This window comes from Vulpes vulpes, chromosome 5, assembly GCF_048418805.1.
Source record: "Vulpes vulpes isolate BD-2025 chromosome 5, VulVul3, whole genome shotgun sequence".
NCBI lineage: Eukaryota > Metazoa > Chordata > Mammalia > Carnivora > Canidae > Vulpes > Vulpes vulpes.
In genome coordinates this window covers 99,458,141-99,480,104 of record NC_132784.1, presented here as the reverse complement: position 1 = coordinate 99,480,104, position 21,964 = coordinate 99,458,141, and the positions used below count along the sequence as shown (strand labels likewise).

The window sequence follows — 21,964 nt, the reverse complement described above, 5'->3', positions numbered from 1 at the left end:
GATACTACCTAATGGTACAGCTGATTAGAAAAAATGAAGACAAAAATGAGTTCCAGTCCTTAATTCTGTCCAGCATATAGGGGATATCATTCTTAAAAGTCCAAAGTTCAAGAGTCACTTGGGTTATCTTTATATTTTAAACATAAAATATCTTGGTGTTCCAACATAAGTGATTATCTACCAAAATATTTTGGTAAGATTCAGATTGTACTTAATTTTAATTCATAAGGAAAGTAGAAAGTAAAGAATAAAGTTCAGATGCAAGATATTTAAAATAGCATATTTAGATTGCAAAATCTAATTTTAAAGTTAAGTATGAGAAATGCTTCTGAAATTTATTATAATCAGTATCTTTGATTACCAAAACAGCAAAACAGAAGACAGTTTAAAGATATTTTTTTCCAAAAAAGACATACAGATGGCCAACATACACATGAAAAGATATTCAACATCACTAATCATCAGGGAAATGAAAATCAAACCCACAATTAGATAGTACCTCATATTTGTCAGAATAGCTAGACTCAAGAAGATAAGAAATAACAAGTGATGGCCAAAAAATAGAAATAAAGGAACTCTCTTGCACTGTTGATGAGAATGCAAATTGGTGCAGTCATTGTGGAAAACAGTATGGAAACTCCACAAAAGTTTAAAAATAGAAATACCATATGGTCCAGTAATTCCACTACAGAGTATTTACCCAAAGAGAATAAGAGCACTCATTTGAAAATATATATGCATCCTATGTCTATTGCAACATTATTTTTTAAAAATATTTTATTTATTTATTTGAGAGAGAGATAGCATAGGAGAAGGGGATGGCAGTGGGAGAGGGAGAAGCAGACTCCCGCCTGAGCAAGGAGGCCAATGGGGGGGCTTGATCCAGGACCCTGGGGTTATGACCTGAGACAAAGGCAAGTGCTTAACTAACTGAGCTACCCAGGAGCCCCTACTGCAGCATTATTTACAATAATCAGATATGCGAGCAAGCCAAGTGCCCATCAGTAGATGAATGGATAAAGAAAACAATGGAATATTAAAGCCAAGTGTCCACCAGTAGATGAATGGATAAAGAAAACAATGGACTATTACACAGTCATAAAAAGAACAATATCTTCCCATTTATGGCAATGTTGATGGACCTAGAGGATATTATGCTGAATGAAATAAGTCAGACTGAGAAAGACAAATATCATAGTATTTCACTTATATGCAGAACTTTAAAAAGGTTTCAAACAAAAGGGCAGAAAAACAGATCCACAAATACAGAAAACTGATAATTGAGGTGGGAGGGGGTGATGGGTGAAACAGAGGAGATATAGGCTTCAGACTATGGAATGAATAAGTCTCAGGGATGAAGAGAACAGCATAGAGGATATAGTCAAAGGTAAAATAAATAAATAATTTGAAAATAAAGAACAAATAATCTACAACTACATACAGTACTGGAATGAAAATAATGGTTACAGACATCTGTATTTAATATGATCACTATAACTAGGAATAAGATTCTGCTTTTTCTGGTATAATCTGATAATAAAAGCATCCTGGTTTGTAGGAGAAAAAAACAATTCTTGTCAGTAAAAGAATTTTGTCACATACATGCAAATTTAAAGAGAATTAAGGAAATAATTTTTTAAAAAGGACAATGTGCAAGTACTAGGCAAATAAAGAGACAATAAACATTTTGCACCTTCCTTTATGGATAATGACTTCAGTCGCAATTTTGTAAAGTTTTAGAAATGCTTTAAATTTTTTTTTCTTGGGGACTCCCGGGTGGCTCAGCGGTTTACACCTGCCTTCATTCAGCCCAGGGTGTGATCCTGGAGTCGTGGGATCAGGCCCCACATCGGGCTCCCTGCATGGAGCCTGCTTCTCCCTCTGCACCTCTCTCTATATATCTCTCATGAATAAATAAATAAAATCTTTAAAGAAAAAAAATTTCTTAATAATGATCCTGGGTAAAAGCTAAAACTATAATACTAACTTACTCAGTAAAGTCATTTATACTGATGTAAAGACTAATATATTTTAAGAATTAAACATAATGCTGGGCTGAAGTGTAGAAATGCTGGAGTTTGGAACCAAATGGACAATAAATCTCTTGTTCTATATAGGACCAAAACTTACCTTGGAGTTTACTAGGGCTACAAGGTGAAAAGGGCTATTTAATTAGAAGTTATTATATGGGGAAATACAAATAGGAGTGTACTTTCTAAAGTCACAGATAAAGTCCAGTAAAACTATTAAAGTTTTTTTTTTTTTTAAGGTCCTGATTGTTAGGCTACAGGAATTTTTTTTTTTAATTTCAAAATAATAATCTCCAGGTACTTTTCATTCATTTGTAAGGAAATAAAAGTATTCAAATGTTCTTAACCTAGGAGTGTATGGTTATAAATATTGTCAGCAGACTCCTAAACTTGTCTTCTAGTCTTGATTACAGGTATCATTAAATTCACAGGATAATCCTTGTAATTATTTGATAGTTCCTATGATAATGTAATAATCACTGCAATTCCAGTACAAGCAACAAGAGGCAGGGTTTTTTTTTTTTTTTTTTTTTAATTTTTTTTTTTTTTTAATTTATTTATGATAGTCACACACAGAGAGAGAGAGAGAGAGAGAGGGGCAGAGACATAGGCAGAGGGAGAAACAGGCTCCATGCACCAGGAGCCGACGTGGGATTTGATCCCGGGTCTCCAGGATCATGCCCTGGGCCAAAGGCAGGCGCTAAACCGCTGCGCCACCCAGGGATCCCCGAGGCAGGGGTTTTTATCTGTTTTATTTACTAATGCATCCATAGCACTAACAAAATAATCAGGCACAGACAAGGCCCTAATAATAAGAAAATTAAATTTGCAAATTATTTTAATGTTAAACTTTTTTGTTGTTGTTCCTTTTAATTACTAAAAACAAAATATATAACCCATTGAAAATGTTTCCATTAAAAATAAACTAACTTTTAAGGGCAGCCCGGTGGCTCAGTGGTTTAGCACCGCCTTCAGCCCAGGGCCTGATCCTGGAGACGGGAGATCAACCCCCATGTCGGGCTCCTTGCACGGAGCCTACTTCTTCCTCTGCCTGTGTCTCTGCCTCTCTCTCTCTCTCTCTCTCTCTCTCTGTCTCTCATGAATAAATAAAATCTTTTAAAAAATAAAAATAAAAAAATAAACTAACATTTAAAAACACAACAAAAATAAATAAATCATGATAAAATGTCAACTAAGTCATTACCCTGAATATTTTTATGGTTTTATTTGCACAATTGGTTCCTACATTTCTCATTAATAAATATCCTCTAAAACTCTGGATAGAAAATTAATTATTTATTTGACCTATCTGTATACTGAGGAATATGACAGCCTTTTTCTCTCAAAGAGAATTACATTAGTAGTATCAAAATAATTGGACATGTGTGAAAATAAAATCAGTGGCCAAGCATTAAATTTGCCTTGATGGATTAATTAAAACAAAATGTACTACAAACAGCAAAATACTATAAGCCTCTTATGCACAATTGTTATATCTTTTCATTGTTATATTGCCAAGGTTTACCCCAGTGCACACCACTGATTATACATACATTCAATAAATACTTTTTAAAAAGAACCAAAGGTAACAACAAAAAGGTCATCTACAATAAGCAAACCAATTCAGCATCAAATAGTTAAATTCTTATCTACTGTTCTCCAGTGCCCTCTGAACCATATCTAAGAAAGCATGTCACAACTCTCCATTTTCTAATGGAAGAATGCACATCTTACTCATTTGCAAAAGATGCAGGGAAGGACAATGTTTTCACATGGTAGGTAGCCAGTCTTGTATTGCCTGATATTGGTAATATATTCTAGCTTGCCTAAGCTCTTCTCTAACAATATTTTATTTTTCCCCAACATACAATTTTGAAAACATCTAATATTCTCAAGGACCATTCTTGTCATTATATTACTTTAACTTTCAAAATAGCTCAAATTGTCTTCTAACTTAGAAAGTTATAATGAATTTAAGATACTAAATTTCAAAAGAAAAGCAAAGTAAGGGGAGCCTGGGTGGCTCAGTTAGTTGGATGTCTGACTTCTGATATTGGCTCAGGTTGTGATATGCGGGGGTCTTGAGATGGAGCCCCATGTCAGGCTCTGTGCTGAGTGGGGAGCCTGCTTCAGAATCCCTCTCTCCCTCTCCATCTTCCTCTGTTCATGCTCTCTCTCTGTCTCTCTAAAATAAGTAAACAAATCTTTAAATATAAATAAATCTACATGAAAAATAATTTATATTCTTGAAGAGAGTTTTTATATTTTAAAAAAGCCAGATTTTAAAGGATATTATAAGCAAGCATAAATGAGACATCACTATGTCCCACATATAGACACTATTGAGTGTTAGCTAGACCCAGCATATCATGTACACACTATCAGTAATTTTTAAAATCATGTTGTTTGAACTTGTCAGGAATTGCCTTCTAAATAATAATCATATGAATCAATGTTATGGGAATTACCCAAGACCAAAATTTGGTAATAAATAAATTTTAATGAACAGTTAATAGTTGTCTAGTTTCAAATCCCGAGTAAATACATTGTCATCTTCAGTTTAGACCTCTATAGATCTGTATCTAAAATAGGGTAAAGCATGATAAGTTTTTATCACTTTTCTGACAAAAGAATAATGTAGAGCTGGATAAAACTCTTGTTTACCTCGCTGACTCAATGTTATTGATGAGAAAGAAATATATTTAATAGTTAATCACAAAAAAAAAAGTTAATCACAGCTATTTATATGAAGGTGCTGATTCTTACCCTAAATCAGAATTGATCTTCTTAAATAGTAGTTGTCAAGGATAGGCTTAAAAAGTAATAATGATATGAGTGATCTTTCATATTCATTCTGACCTATCTTTGTATGATTGTAAAATATCTGCATTTCATGGATGGATGGATGACAGATACAAATGAAAACCTGCGAGAGTTCAGAGAGGAAACGTGGATGCCTGGTTACTTTTCCCATGGTTTTGTCACTATTCAAAAATAGACAAAATACAAAGATAGCTATACATTTAAATTGTCAAGGGGCCCCTGGGTGGCTCAATCAGTTGATTGCCATACTCTTGATTTTGGCTCAGGTCACGATCTCAGGATGGTAGGATCAAGCCCTGTGAGGGGCTCTGCAACCAGCAAGGTGTCTGCTTGGCATTTTCTCTCTCCTTTTCTAAAACAATAATGATAATGATAATAGTAATAATAATAATAATAAGTAAAAAAATAAAGTGTCAATAATCTGTCTTTGATCTAAAAGTTCTCAAATAAGGAGTGATATATTACAAAAATCTGTGTGTTGGGGGAAAAGAGTCTTATAAATCCATAAGCTACATCTCCACTCAAAGGGGAGAAAGATGCTTAAAACAAGTATGTTAATCAAAAAAGAAGTTTTAAATTTAATTTTACAAGATATGTGGAGTGCCTCTTATGAAATTGCTCAGGAGTCCCTTTTCCTTAGCTGAAATTTTAAGTTTCAATTTTAAGTTTCAATTCACTTCTCTTAAGTCACAATGTAAAAATGATAATGTTTTGGGGTAATTGTTGAAACTTCCTAAGTATGAAAGAGTACATCTTACAAATTGGAAAACACATATCCTATAATAATTGCTTTTTTTCAAGAAAATTTTTGAATTAAAATTAACAAGTTTTTTAAAAACTCCATTTGGAGTGAAATTAGTAAAAAGGAACAACAAAAAAAATACTTTCTAGTTGTTACTGTTATTGATTGGTAATTGGCAGATTCTTTTTATTCTATTTTGGAAACTTTTAGTCTGCCACATTATTCCATAGGATAATCTCCCAAACACTGCTTACCACATTTATAAAATGTACTTCACTTTGTATATTAGTGACAGGTCTGAATGAATAATCAAGATTTCAATTACTGTAAACTTGAGTCACTCAATGTAAATGTTTTGTGTAAGCTACGCTTAGTCTATTTATTAATCTTTGGTATTTTATAAGAAAGTGTTGAGAAAAGCATGAGTTAATTACCTATCACTTTTTACAACTTTGTTGCAATATTTATTTCACCACTAATGATTTTCTTCTAAATAGTTAAATTGTGTTTATTATTATTTAACAGGTGTTGACTTCTGAAAAATACTGTTCTATCATCTATGTACATATAAAGGGCTGATTTTTCAAACCATCTGAAATGTTACCATACTAAGGACATGAAAGACACTTAAATGTATTGTCTACTGTAGGACTTCCTGATTGAATTAGTTTTGTTCTATATTTACTTTACAACAGAAGAAGCTTCTGCACACAGCATTAAATCCCATATCTGAAAGCAGTTAAGAAAACCTTGTTTCTTAAAAGGATATGCCTATCAAAGATATTATAGGTTACAAAGAACACATTATACATAACATATGTGATTCTGTAATATGATACTTTATTGAACCTATGCTTCAATTTTTAAATTTATATGTTGGTTTAATATAATCATTTTCCCAAACTATCTTGCATTTGTGGACATCATCTGGAATGTTTTAAAGAAAATGTTTTCCAGTTGGGAGGATGAGTGTTTAATGAATCTATAAAGTAGCACTGTGCTTATATTCTGGCCACTATTTGACACTGGAAATCTAAAATGCATGCCTACTCAGTTCTGCTCTTCCCAAGGCAAAATTGTTTTTTAATAGTACAATATTCTAGAGATAGCTTTTAAAATTAACAAAATGCAAGACTCCAGAAAAGTTAATAAAAAACAGCTCAATCTTGATGAGGTTGGCTGATATTCACAGAAATCAGGAAGACTAAGTCTATCTATAAGTATTCTTTCACAATAATTCTATAATGGAATTTAAATGAAACACACCATTATGAGACAATAATTCTTATATAGCAGAGAGTACAATACATTTGAATGTAATGTTCACATATTTATTAATTTAATCAATAAATGAGTATTTTATAGATCTAATTTGCTGGAACTATAACATGGTAAGTTCTTTATTAGCTATTAAAGGAAATTTGTTATGCTTTGGGTGCTTTCAAAGACATATACATCTGAGTAAATTAGGTATAAGCATTAAAACAAACACTCCTAAAATATTAATTATAAATAAAAATAGGTCACACTGAGGATAAACACCAATTTAACTGTAAATTTAAGAACAAATAAAAATTGTGACAAATTGTAAATTGTGTTTAAGAGACAACAAGGAATATGGAAAAGTAAGAATCTATAAGACTTTTTAATTTTTTAGGAGGCATGTCATCTTTCCACACCTGAACTTATTCTTTCTTGGTTAAAAATAAATATTTTAAAAATCAACACATTTGTTTGTTTCATGATAACTACCTAGGAATCCGGTCAACTCATTAAAAATATGTTAAGTTTATCTATCAATATTAGGGGAAAAGAAATTGGTTAGAGACTCGTAATTGGGTTTATTTCAATTATAGAGCATCAACTAGTTATTCATGATTTGTTATTTCGAATACAAAATTGAGAAATAGCCCAGAACTGCATGAATACTTTATTTCATATATTAAGTACCGAAAAGTGGATTCATAGTTTATGAAATCATTATCTATGGAGACTCATCAAACATGTCCTGAAATGATAGTAATGAAAGCTTTAAAATGGTATTGATAAGGATATTTGATGATCAGTAAAAAATGGTTTGAGTGGCCATTTGATATCACTTAAAAAAATAAAAAGAAAGACAGGGAAGGAAGAAAAAAAGAAATTAAGAATAACTTCCAGATATATTTTCAGTAGAAAGGTCATTAGTGTTCATGATAGAATTTCATTTTAGAGAATCCTTTTTTCCTACACTAGAATAAACGTTATTATCCTATCCCCTTCTTTTAACAATCCATTAGCAATCAATAATATTCAAACAAATTATATTTCTTTTGTTTTTCTTTAGAACTTACAAATTGTAGATATTAACATCACAAAACCACATAGCCTTGAATGAAGTAACTGCTCAGTTACATTCCTAAATTCCTAGATGAAAATATCCAAGTAGTTGCTAAATTAAAACACCAACAATGCCAGATGTTTCCTAATTAATTCTGGTAAACTTAATATTAGTTTATAAATGATGTTTGAAATTAAAACTGGTATTTTTTTAGTTTCTCCATTTTTCGAAGTTGCTACACGGGAATATTTTTATCTTGTTTCAATTAAACTGACAGGAATCATCAGGTTAATAATATAAATTTGCTAAGAAACCATACTTTCCTTTCACTAAATGACCCTGAAAAGTTAATCAAGAATAACTATTTTTATTAATGTGACTTGTGTCAGAAGTCCATTAAAGCCAAAGTAAACATAATGTAATTAAAAACTAATGTGCCTCAAGGAATGTATTCTTGAACTTTTGTTTTTTAGGTACACAGTATCAAAACAAAAAGAAAATATGATTTATACTCATTAGACACCATGGCACCATAAACCAAAAATATTTGATACTAATATTTTTTTTTAAAAAGTTGTCAACATCCTTACTTTTTCATGGAAAGAACTTTATCAAAAACAAAACAAAAAAAACGTAAATGTATTTTTCAAAATGCACTTTGTCTTCATTGCATGTTTGTCTGTTTAAAGCATCATCTCTTATTTATCTATGACAACATTACAAAGCAGACATTATTTTCCCCAAGTGAGAGTTAAGGAAAATAAATGAAGAGTGGTCAAGAAATTTCAATAGGATTGTATTTAGGAAATAGAACTAGAAGTGACATTGAGGAAGGAATCCTAAACCCATCTTACTCTATGTTTCACGATAGCCCACTACTGGGTATAAAGAGAAAAATGTTAAGAATCTTAGAAGTCTATCTCATTAGTCATAAGTCATAATCATAATACCAAATAGCTTTTGTGATATTTTTTCATGAAAGATAAATTTGTGCTCAACATGCCACAGATTGGTGTTATGTTCCTGCTTGCATCTGAACTTCAAACTCATACTCAATTTTCTAGATTACAAAAATTATAGACACTTATTCAAGTCTGTAACTGCTCATTTTAGAGGTAATATGAAAAAAAGTAAAAAAAAACAGGGAATATAGGAAACCAACGCATAGGTTGATAACAAGGTATCAAAGTTTTGAAGTCCTACCAGTTAAGTTCTTTGCACTTGTAGAGAAAAACACAGAGGCACTATTCTGAAAAGACATTCCATTTTTATTTAAAGAACATACAAATCTAGTAGTAAGGTTAATTTTATATATGCATGTGTATATATAGTATACACACACACACACACACACACACACACACACACACATACTCACTAACACACTTTAAGAATCCGAAAGGTTTCTTCCTACTTAGGTTTGATTTACTTAATTATAATATAGCAATCATTTTGCATGAAGAAAATCAAGATCTACTGTATTTTATTTAAAAAATTTACATTTCCATTATAATGTTGAGTTTAGGAAAATATTTCATGAGAGGCTAGAATTACATATTATCTGATTAAATGATAAATGAAATCAATCATATATGCATCGTGTCTATTTCATTTGGAAAACATTACTAAAGCAATGTAGCTTAAATAAATACTTTCTCCACCCAACTAAAAGTGGGTGCGCGTGCACACACACACACAAACACACACACATAAAATGAGCATGTTCACTACAATAACATTCCAGAAGGTAAGATGCAAAAGAATTGAGGAATTGACACTCATTGACAAATTACTTTCTCCAGTGGAGTAAAAACTACCTCTTGCCTCAAACTCCTTTTAAGAAAAGCACTGTAACTTCACAATTTTATGACCCAAAGTTTCAATTATCTTTCTTATATCTTCAAGATGTTATCAGTGAGCCTTACAAGCAGAAAAATTATTGATCAGGGATCCACATCAATAAATGTAAGTACTAAAAATATTTCCCAGAGAAAATCGTAAAGAATACAATTTCTTAGAGAAGAGAAAGTGTTAGAAATAAATGAAAATGCTTTAGGATCATGTTTTATTAAATTTTTGCTTCATTACATGGGGACTCCAGACTCCTTCAATATGTAGGCAAAACATAACAAAACATTATCAATAATAATAATAAAACTTCACATACTTACGATGTGTGTTGTCATTTTAATTGAATTTTTTGTTTAACAGAAGAAATCTATTGGCTGGTACTATCATACCTCTACAAAATTTAGCTTTAATTATGAGAGATTTACTATAATTTTCTAAATTTATTTTTTCAGTTTCCAACTGGTTTTCCAAGCCCAAAGATTTCTCTACTGGGGTCCTACATAACGTTGCCTTAGGGCAAGCTCTTTTCTTATCCTTTTTGAAAACCCAACCAACCCCCACCTCAAGATTTTTTTTTTTGAAATTGGAAAATAATATGGCTATAACCCACTCAGCATTTTTCCCAAGTAGAATTAAATTTCTAGTTCAAAATGCCTTTTATAGTTCTCCAATTGTCCTTATATTAAGGTCTGTGACCTTAACAAGAAGCACTATTTCAAGGCATTTCTGCAACTACTATTTTACATACTTCATTAGGGTTATGCATCCTTTCCTCCAACTCCGGACCCTCCCCATTTCTTCCTCTCACCTCTACCCAGTTTATGATTTTTGTAACATTGTTAAAGCATTCAAATGAATGCCAGTTAAACGTTTAAATGGATTTAAAGGTTTCACAAACGTGAATACTAAGAAGTTATGCATCCTAGCAGAACCATCTGAAAAGACACATATCCCATCGCTTGAAGCAGGGAAAAATTACCACAAGATGGGTCAAATACAGGTTATATGATTGTCAATAAAATATAGACATTCAATCCTTACCTGCTTAACTGCATGATGACAAACAAATCTAAACAGCATGCAAAAAGTCTCAGAATTCTGAATCATCTGTCTTCCAAGCTGCTGAGTTTAATACCCTGATGCTTTCTTCTTTGCTTCCATACATTTGACTGGCTAGAATATTTGTAAGCAATAGTAGGGTTATTTTGCAACCCCTGTCACCTCCTCCTCTCTTCAAGCCACTGGTGTGCATCTCACACAGCTCCAAGCAGGCATCTCATCTTCGGAGGGAGAGCCTCCCCAGCGTTTCCCGTACACATTCCCATTAGAAAGAGGTCCCTGCTCTAAAGGGCTGATCACGTTCTCGACCTAGTGCTGAGTTAAACACTCTCGGGTTCAACTCCTGGGGACTAGGAGCACAGCCATCAGAGAGACTTCAACTCTCTGCCGCTGCCTGGCTGCAGAACCAGCAGTAATCAGCGGCCAAGAAGCACCACCCCCTCTCGGGTGGACTCCGAGGGGAGCGCTCCCAGTCCCAGATCCTCCTACTTTCCACCCCACCTCCAGGAAAAAAAAAAAAAAGGAAAACGGAAAAATAAAAAGCCCAACTTGCAAGTGGGTCTCATAGAAGCCAAACGGCTCCCAACCTCATTCTTTAAGCTTTAACTTCAACCTGACAGTCTCAGCTCCAAGTTGAAATCCAACTCTTGCCCCCACCCCACCCCCAAGCCCCCCCAGAATCCCGCGAGTCAGTGAAGGCAGACAGGGAACCACGGTCAGTAATACTCGAACCCGGAGCCTGAGCAGTCCCTTAGCAGGTGTGAGCCCAACTAAGCAGGGGCGGCGGGAGGGGGGCGGGGGGGGTGAAGAGGGCGATTATGGCTTTTTATATAAAGCGGGCATGCTGAAAAGCCCTCATGCATTCGTCTGAGGTGCAGCTCATTAAAAAGAATAAATAAATAAATAAATAAATAAATAAATAAATAAATAAATAAAAATATGCAAAAGGGCGTTGATAAGAGTCTAGAGCTCCCAAGCCCATCCTCTCGGACAGAATGAGAGGTTTTGCTCAAGTTTGGCCTGAGGCAGGCTGGAGATGGTGCGTCGGGCACGGCTGCACCCCCACCCCAGCCCAGCCCCCCAGCCCGGCGCGCTACGCGCTCCCGGGGCTGCCGCTGCCCGCACCGAGCGGCGGGCGCCGCAGGGGCCGAGCTCGGAGCGGGCGGGGAGCGGGCGGGGAGCGGGCAGGGAGCGGGACAGGCCCCCACCGCGCCGCCCCCGCCCCGCCCCGCCCCGCCCCCGCACCCAGCCCGCGGCCGCGCTGCAACCCCGCACCTCGCGGTCCGCGCTCCCGGCGCCCAGGTGGCTTAGGCGTTGCCGGGAGCTGCGGAGAAACCCCCGGGCACGGTCGCCTGTTGCTGGCCCTCTGCTTGGAGCGTCCTTGGCGGCGGAGCCTCTCAGACGTAAATGTCCCCCTGCCACCAGCTGGAGTTTCAGGCTAGAATACAGCAAAACGCACTTACCTAAGCCCCGTACGTCTGTGCTTTGCTGGAGTAGACTGGGTCAAGAGGAGAAGACCTGACTGCACTGAAAGTTGCGGGGTTTTTTTGGTCTTGCTTTTGGGGTTTTATCTCCCCCCCCCCCCCCTCCTTCCACCCTTGCGCAATAGCAGCAGTCCTCCAAAGAGGGTATTTGAATTGAATTATGCTAAGCCCTCGCTTCTTCAACTAAAGTCACGGCGGCTGATGGCACTTGTCAGCCAGGACGACCAGACTAGGAAGGAGACCAGGTAGAAAGTAGTGACGGGCGAGGGGCGCCAAGCGGTGCGCACCGCAGGCTCAGCCCCGTTCCGACGGGCTGGGGGTGGGAGCCGAGGGGGGGAAGCCCTTGAATCCTGAGACGGGGGGTGGGGTGACGCTGCAGCTGGAGTACTTTCATGTCTGGAAGCTAAAAGGGCTTTTGAATTTTAAAAAGCATTGCTTAGGTCTTCACGTCAGCCATCAGTAAGCACAGGGATAGTTCTTTCCCAGAAATTTAAAAAGAGAGAGAAGGAAAGGAAAAAAAAAAAAAATGAAGGAAGAAAAGACTGAAGAAAGAAAGAAAAAGAAAGAAAGAAAGAAAGAAAGAGCTTAAACAATAGGTTCTCACCTCCATCCATCCCAATAAAGAGAAATGTTGTAGAAACCAGGAACTTGTTCTGATGGGGGCTGGGCGGGGGGGGGGGGGGTGTCACAGAGAAAAACCTGAGTATGCATTAGAGATTACACTACACGCAGGCTTGACATTTAATTTATACCGTGTCCTTGTCAATATGTGAAGTAAAAGCTAAGATTTAAATGTTCCTCAACATACCTACAGTTAAAGGGGAAGTGATGATCATAACTGTCAGTGAAGCCCATAAAAATGTTCATAAAAGCAAAAAAAAAAAAAAAAAAAAAACCACTGAGGTATTAACATACTCATTAAGAATTGAGTCTGGGGGTTGAACAAGTGTGAAGAGTGAGGCAATTACATTTTTTCATATAAAGTCTGTCCCTGATTTTCAATTTATTAGAACCAAGATCATCAGTGCTTTTTTCGGATAGCTCTCCGCCTCTGAAATGAGCACTCTGTGTCCAATTAGCTGCTCACCAACTAAATTCACAAAATCAGAAATGTACTAAATAAGATGCCTGAATTGAAACACAATGCCCAAAATAACGTGTTCGTGTGTGATTTGGGATGTTGTAAGAAAAAAATGGTGCACTTAAAACTCCCACTCTTCTTCTTACCATAGAGTGGTTTTTAGTGCTTAGCGTCCTGCTAAATCCATAAAAATACACTTTACAAAAGTCCTCCTTCAGTCATGTAATTGCTTGCAATGAACAAATGCTGACCTGAACAACCTTCCGAAGATCAGGGACTAGTGAACTTTCTCAGACCCTGAAATTGTCAGAAGGTTTCTTTTAAGCTCACTCTTAGATAAACATATAAAATTTGACCTTTCAAATAGCACAAGAATGTGTGCCAAGAAGCATTAATTGGGGGGGGGGGGGAGGAAGGATGGTTAATGTTTCCTATAACCTGTAATATAAATGAGGATAGACATAAATAATGTAAAAGGTGATGGGGTAATTCATTACATGGGCTACATCTTAGTAGCACGATTGCAACTAATATACTAATTAATGAACAGTCACACAGATCTTCGACTTCTGAAAGTAAATATATTTTTAAAAATGAGGAATCGCTCAAACAAACAAAGCTTATTAAAAATGACGCTAGCAATAAGTTTGCAATATAATATAAGGAGAAAAACTTACCAGAGGACATTTCAGGAAGCAAGATGACTGTGAGAAAAATATATCCAGGATTCAAACAGATATTCCATGATCTTCCAAATCAAGGTAGTGATGAGCTGCAGGGTGGTGGAACTTTGAAAAAATCAGCAGTTCCTGGTGGCATGTAACCAACTAAAAAGCAGCTACACAGAAAGCCACGAACCCCCAAGGAAAAGCAACAAAATGTGAAAGAGGTGCCTTTTATTGGGGAGGGTGGGATGGGGGGGCTTATTTGTAATGATCCTTAGGCAGACAAAGTGATCATTTACTGACTGTACATGCCCATACAGTGGGAGAAAATAGAAGCCGTGTAACCCCAGAGAACAGGAGGTGAAATACAGATAAATCTGCAAAGAGAAGTAAAAGGATGTGTTGAAGACAAGAGATAAAGAGAGAACTAGTGAGCAAGGCTGTAGTCATCCTGATAGATACAGCAGCAGGAATGATTTAGGCTGCTGGGAAGGATCCAATGAGAATTCAAGAGGGCACTGCCTCGGAAATCCTGCTCCCTTCTCCCCACTCGCAGTTCTTTAAGAGTTACCTGCGTTGAGAACATTATTATTAGGATTAATCGTATCCCATCAGTGCATTTCACTGGGATTTCCCTTGAACTCTCACTCGCAGCAACTGAGGGAGGCGCAGTAAGGAAGCCCAACACGACCCCCACACACACACCCCACCACCCCCAAATAAGCCACTGTGGTCACTTTAGGAGGAGCAGACAGCAGCGACTGGCACTGGGGGTAGAGACCGGAGGGCTGCAGATGGGCCGAGGCCGCGTCGCCGCGCGCTTTCGGGGGCGCAGCGCGGAGGCTTAGGCGGGGGGCCCGGCGCCCGCCCGGGTGGCGGCTGCGGCGGCGGCAGGAGCCTCCCGGAGCCCGGCTTCCCGCAGAATTCTGCAGCCCGCGCCTCGAGGCAGTCACGTCCACCCGAGAGCTCCGCTCCAAGCGCCTCGCTTTAGAAGCTGGAGCTTTGGAGGTTCTGGGGACCGTCCCCGGGGGAGCGGGGGCCAGGCTGGGCGGCTGTCGCGTCCCCTCGGGCTCCTGCTGGGTACCCGGGGAGAGAACGCCAGAAATGGCTTTGCTGCCGAATGCATCCTCTTGCCGTGTTCGTGTCCCGACACGGCCCACGCGATCGCCTGATCGATCGGGTAAGAAGAGCTTTATTCCTTCTCCTGTTTCCCCTCCACGGTCCCATCCCGTCTCCCAAGCCCAAACCCGAAACCCTAATCCCCGGGTCTCCCTCTCCACGCCCCCACCCCCCATCTCATTCAATTGAAGAACTTCCCTTTCCTCTTTGAAATCGACTTCCCCCAGGGGACTGCCTGTGCGACCGAGGGGCTGGTAATTCTCTTTTTAGATGATTTATATTTTGGCACTGAAATGATTCCCCCCTCGCCACCCTCGGGACCCTCCTTAGGGGGGACCTCCCTCCCCGTGGGTTCACCCTCCGAGCTCGGATCTGCATGAAGAGCGCTGTGGGAGTCTTTTGCCCTCTGCTCTATCTTCCTCCGGACCCTGAAGCTGGAGCATTACCCGCCTCCCTCTCTCTCTCTTTTTAGAAATAGGAGGGAAAGGCAGAGTGGAAATTGATTTCTTGCAGAGACTGAGGCGCCGAATGATAGAGGGAATAAACATTTGCCCTGGATAAAAATGTTCTTGGTAAGTAATCTTATTTTCTACGGTTGAAAAGGAAACACATTGCTTCTCATTGCCCCATCCCCCACTCCATTCATTTATTTGCTCTCTGTATGTAAATCACGAGCTGGGTCAGTGGAAATTTTCTTTTCCTCTTTCCTAGGAGAATAGCAGCATGTAAGGGTGAATTTGAACTAGGGGGCTTTTAAGAAGAAAATGTGAAGGCTTTAAGGCTCTTCATTTCTTACATTCAAAACCTACACACAGGTAAAGCTGATTCCTGCTTGCATGCTGCAAGAGTATTTAAATACCTCCTTTATTTCCTAGTGTCTTTTCTTTCTTTCTGAAAATAGAATGATTTCGGGTAGTAGCCCCATGTCCAAGGTTTTCATATACCTTGGTCATGTTCTAAAATTCCATTGCAGAGATGTGAATGTGTATTAAGCTAAAGCTTAATGAGTAAGCTTTAAACTAAAGGCAAGTTAGAGCCATGGTACCCCTTACCGATGTGTACATCTTTGTCCCAATTCTTGTACCAGATACAAATTATCAGCTTCCAAGATAGCCATTTGCATGTTGTGGTGATACCTATAAATTCAGAAAGCCCTCTGGTTTTCATGAGTCTATAGCACCCCCAGCCTGCATTTGCTTATTATGTGACGAGTGTAAAAGTGGGAGGAAGCCAAACAGCCCTGGATTGTGCTTACATCATATGTCACTAAGTGTACAGAATAATACATCTTGCAAATTGTGTGAAATTGGTTTATTAAGTGTCAGCTGACCATTCTGGATACGAAAAACCAAAGGAGACTTGCTTGAAGAGACATCATTGCAATTTTGAGTCATAGAATATATTTTATGGGTGTAATATCTGTATTATTTTTTCCTCCATTGTTGTTATACCTTATACTGTACACCCCTTATGCCCAACTTTAATGATAAAGAAAAAGCTAACTTGAACAAAATTTATTCCTGATACAAATAGGATGGCCTTAACTTCATCCAAAATATCTATTAAAATTCCATTGATAAGAATAGAGTTCATTTCAGATCATCAATTTTCTAGAATTCTATTAGGAAATCCCAGAAGAGAGATAGCCAAGTGTAATATTTCAACAGCAAGGCAAATTGTGCATGTGCTCAATCAAGTATCCATAGTCTTTATTACTATCAAAATTGTCCAGGGAAAAAATTTCATGTGTGTTTAACTTTTTTTTTTCTTTCTCTCCTTAGGCTGTGTTCCAATCCTAATAAGGACCTGCAGCAGAAGTTTTTCTTCAGTCATCTAATGTTATCCAAAAGATTACTTGTGTGTTATATCTCTTTTTACACATGCTGACAAATGTTGGTAGGGGGATCTGAGATCCACACAAGGAGGATGAATGCTCTGAATTACATTTGTTACAAATTCAACCTTAACAATTGTGATATACAGATATACAATCTTCATAAGCTGCCTAAACCTACTTACCTAAATTGCTATTCAAAGAAATACAGTAATTTGTTGAAGACCCAACCTAAGTTAGGAAATGTAACATTTGTGAAATAAATGTAAGGTTGTTGTTCTTTTAAATATTTGAAGAATAAAAAGCTCAGGATGATATTGACTTTGTGACCCATGGTTCCCTAACTTTAACATATTTTATAGCACTTAAAATTTGTTAAACTCTGTATCTGAGCATTATATTAAATCATATGATAAAATTTGATGAACCTCAAAATAGAACCATAGGTTTTTATATCTCTTAGTTAGCTCCTACCTGGTTTGTACTTAGACCCATCTCAAAAATTACACATTTTATTTTATACTGAGTCTGTCCTTTACTGAATAATCTCAAGGTACATCTACAGTTGGTATTTTAGCACATTCTATATTACTGGTAAGGTCTTTGGTTTGCCTTTCTGGCTCCTTCTTGTGGGTGTATAGGAACCACTTAATATATTTCTTACCTATTAATTCACTAACGTCTAAACCAAAACCAATGTCCAAGGCATTTGTATTTGAGAAATTGTGAATCTATTTGTGACTAAAAATGACAATGTGCTTTAGGTTGTTTTCAAATTTATACTATATATAAATATGTAATTTATATCAATTACATTTATGTTAAATTACATTTTTAAAAATTAATTAAATATCAAATACATTTATATTAATTAAAAAGTAATATAACATATTACTATAAAAATGTAGTAATAAGAGTAAATTAAAACTTTCTTGCATACAAAGTGAATCAGTCATACATCGTACACATGTGATGCATATATAATTTCCCTCATTAGAATATTGAAATTTATTCATTTTAGTATCTGCTATATGTTTATTTTGGCTTTATATATATATTTCTCTTTGAAAACGTCTTAAGTGTTTTAAATATTTAAGTGTGAAAACATTTTCATGTCTCACTCCATAATACGAATATGCTGCTAAATAAGCTGAGCCAATATATTTGAATCTCAAAATAATTATAGTAGTCCCCTGCCTTATCCACAGAGGATACAGTCCAAGACCCCCAGAAGATGCCTGAAACTACGAATAGTACAGAACCCTAATTATGCTGTTTTTTCCAAAACATACATACTTTAATTTATATATTAGGCACAGTAAAATTTTAACAATATCAAAAAATAGAACAATTATAAAAATATGCTGTAATAAAAGTTATGTGAACGTGTCTCTCAAAATACTTATTGGACCATACTCAACTTTTTTTTCTTCTCATGTTGATGTGAGATAATAAAATGAAATGGATGAGATGAAATGAGGGAATGGCATAGGCATCGTGACAGAGCTTTAGACTACTACTGACCTTCAGACTCCTTATCAGAAAGGGATCACCTGTTTCCAGAAACTGAAGCTGTTGGTAGGTTAACTGAAACCGGGGAACCAGAGACAGAGGGGACTACTGTATGTTGGAACTTGAAGGAACTTTAATGGCCATTGAGTCTAACTCTTCATTATGATGAAGAAATTGAGAATCTAAGTGGCTAAGTGATTAGTGTAATCATATTCTAACTGGTAATCCAAGAAACTTTAAATTGAGTCTTCCTAACTTCTTAGCTAGTATTCATTGTAAATCAATTAAATTCTATCACTAGCTGTTAAAGCAGATATTGAGATTGGGACAAGGAATAGATGAAAGAGAAGGTAGTACAAAGATTAATAAATTGCATCCTTCTTGTAGCTTATTTTGTTGACAACTAATACTCTCCTTTGTAGATAATTTTTATTTCCCCATTACTTTTTATACTCCCAGCTCCCTGCTATCTCTGCCCTCGATAATGGGGGATAATTTCTTAGTGTAATTTTCCTTTCTCAGGAAAGATTCTCAGTGTTTATACTTCACTGGGTTGCTCCCTAGACTATTACACACACACACACCCCCATTCAATCTTAAAGGGTGGATCATTCCAATACCTACAGTATCACACTCCATTATATCACCTGCAGTTCTATTTTTTAAATTCCCTACCAACAGAAAAAATAGAAAATAGAACTATATCAAGAAGAAAGCCATCATCTCAAAATAAGAAGGTTAATTAGACTTACATCTAAAACCACACACACACACACACACTATGAAATAAATGCAGAAACTAAGAGAATACATTGTGATGAAGATATTATTATGCAAAAAAATGCATGTTCCATAAACAAAGGGCTTTCTTAATAGGAGAAAAGCTATAAAACTTCAGTCATTTAGGAACGTTCAGTTTTCTGGAGTGATTGAAGCCATTTTTCATTCTTTCACAGAGATCAAAATTTGAGTATTACATGAGATACTTTTCTTGGAAATGACAACCTGAAAGACAAATACAACATTGAAATCTATTGGCAGTTATTTAATTTTTTTTAATTTTTATTTATTTATGATAGTCACAGAGAGAGAGAGAGGGAGAGACACAGGCAGAGGGAGAAGCAGGCTCCATGCACTGGGAGCCCGATGTGGGATTCGATCCCGGGTCTCCAGGATCGCGCCCTGGGCCAAAGGCAAGCGCCAAACCACTGCGCCACCCAGGGATCCCCTCTATTGGCAGTTATTATTTCAAAGGGGTTATTATTGGATTTAACAAAAATAAAAGAAAATCTGAACATTTTTAGGTCTGTATAACATGCTCTTATGAAATTAAATTTTTACACTAATTTGAAATATTGCAAAAGATGGAATACATGTGAAAAATAATTTATATTGGTTATTTTGTGTTTTGAGAATTGAAAACAAAATCCATACTTATTTAAAATCTAACCATTGTTGAATAAAATTTCTAATTGCTAAAGAGAAAGAGAAGTTGATTCATAGGATTTTTTTTAAAGATTTTTATCTGAGAAGGAGGGAGGGAGTAGCATGAGTGGGGGGAGGGGCAGAGGGAAGGAATCCCAAGCAGACTCCTCACTGAGCACAAACAGAGTCTGACATTGAGCTCCCATAATCTCACAACTCTGAGATCATGACCTGGACCAAAATCAAGAGTTGGCCGTTTAACCAGCTGAACCACCCAGGTGCCCAAATTCATAGAATTTTTTGAAGAACATACAGTAGGCCTGTATTTTTAAATAGATTATCTCAATATGAGCTGTGCAATTTGGTTATGAACATCTCATATATGAAGCAACAATCTCAAAGAACTTCATTAATTTGCCCAAAGTCACAAACTAAGTAGAAGGTTCAGAATTATAAATCAGTTTTTATGACTGCAAAGTCTGGGTGGATTCCCATTGTACTTTTCTATCATATATAAAATACTGGGATTATAGAAGCATTCTGGAAGCATTTAAGTAGCATTTGTATTGTTCCAAGTGTTCTTGTGTGATTAATAATATCTTCGAAAGTGTGTAATAGAATTTAGAGCCTAATCTATTTCAAAGAACATGTTGCTTACTATCAGTTTCATGGAGAAACCATGATTGTGTTTTTCATATTTATTTTCGACTCCTTTGCTTTGTATCTGCACCATCCAGTAGAAGACCTTACATAAAGGAGCTCAAGAAGTATTTATTTAATGGATGAAATTAAGTACTTAACTGAACCTTCCATCTCTCATATCCCTACAAGGGTTTACTGTATTTAATTTTTACTTAACATTTAGAAATACTATTACTAAGTGGCAGCATTGCTTCCTTTCCAACTAGGGCCCCGCAGAATGGCTCCCGCAAAGAAGGGTGGCGAGAAGAAGAAGGGCCGTTCTGCCATCAACGAGGTAGTGACCAGAGAATACACCATCAACATTCACAAATGTATCCATGGAGTGGGTTTCAAGAAGCGTGCCCCTCGGGCACTCAAAGAGATCCGGAAATTTGCCATGAAGGAGATGGGAACTCCAGATGTGCGCATTGACACCAGGCTCAACAAAGCTGTCTGGGCCAAAGGAATAAGGAATGTTCCATACCGTATCCGTGTGCGGTTGTCCAGAAAACGTAACGAGGATGAAGATTCACCAAACAAGCTCTACACGCTGGTTACCTACGTACCTGTCACCACTTTCAAAAATCTACCGACTGTTAATGTGGATGAGAACTAATCGCTGATTGTCAAATAAAGGTATAAAACTGAAAAAACAAAAACAAAAACAAAAAACTAAGTGGCAGCATTTTTCAAAATATTTTCAGGATATTTTACATATCTGTGGCCTTAGTAAACCATGTTTAAACCATCACAACCCTTTGTTATTGCTCAGGATTTTTATTTTTATAATACCTTACTATCCACCATACCAATTTAATCCTCTCACTATGCTGTAAATTAAAACATTTTGTTTATTTGAAAATAAGGGGAAATAAGTATCAAGAAATTAAAGCATTGTTATTGATTACTAAAAGAAATAATTAAGCTGTTTCTATTTGTTATATTTCTTAACTTGTTGAAGGGAAGAAGAAATGTAATGGAAGTATCAAATTATTTGTTAATTTTATTAACAAACTATGTAGATGTAAATTCTTCATCTGTCAACTTTTGCAAGCAAAATATATTCATAGAAGAGAGAATTGTTTCTAATTTTGTGAGCTTAATTATAAAACTATCAGTTTATATAACATTTTACTAGTCAGGCTTATCAGAATTAAGATTTTTTTTTGACATTAACAAAATGATTACTTTCTAAATTATTTGTACTGCCAAAATCTATTCATGAGTGCAGTGACCGAAATATGTTCAATGACATAGTGACTATATGGATTAATGCATTATCAACTGACATGAATAAACTTGCACAATTTTTGAAGTGACCTAAAAATAACAATTTTG

General features: G+C 36.5%; 2 protein-coding genes across 5 annotated transcripts in view; one reads left to right on the top strand and one right to left on the bottom strand.

The window, feature by feature from the left end:
- Positions 1-15,044, bottom strand: part of BRINP3 (BMP/retinoic acid inducible neural specific 3) — a 381,312-nt gene extending 366,268 nt beyond the window's left edge. Inside the window, exon 1 of one of the 4 annotated variants that reach the window (XM_025991327.2) lies at positions 14,068-15,044. Coding sequence is in view for 1 of the 4 variants with exons in the window: in XM_072759491.1 (XP_072615592.1) it covers positions 10,808-10,821 (14 nt within the window). In the remaining 3 variants the exon portion in view is untranslated. Of the gene's footprint in view, positions 1-10,807; positions 11,468-12,288; positions 12,631-14,067 lie in introns of those variants that run through there. The other 3 variants (XM_025991328.2, XM_025991326.2, XM_072759491.1) reach the window with 3 other exon arrangements.
- A 5,794-nt stretch (positions 15,045-20,838) lies between these two features.
- On the top strand, positions 20,839-21,284 carry LOC112914531 (large ribosomal subunit protein eL31-like). The gene has a single exon (XM_072759492.1). The coding sequence runs from the start codon at positions 20,865-20,867 to the stop codon at positions 21,240-21,242; it is 378 nt and encodes a 125-aa protein (XP_072615593.1). The 5' UTR covers positions 20,839-20,864; the 3' UTR covers positions 21,243-21,284.
- The last annotated feature ends 680 nt before the right edge of the window (positions 21,285-21,964 follow it).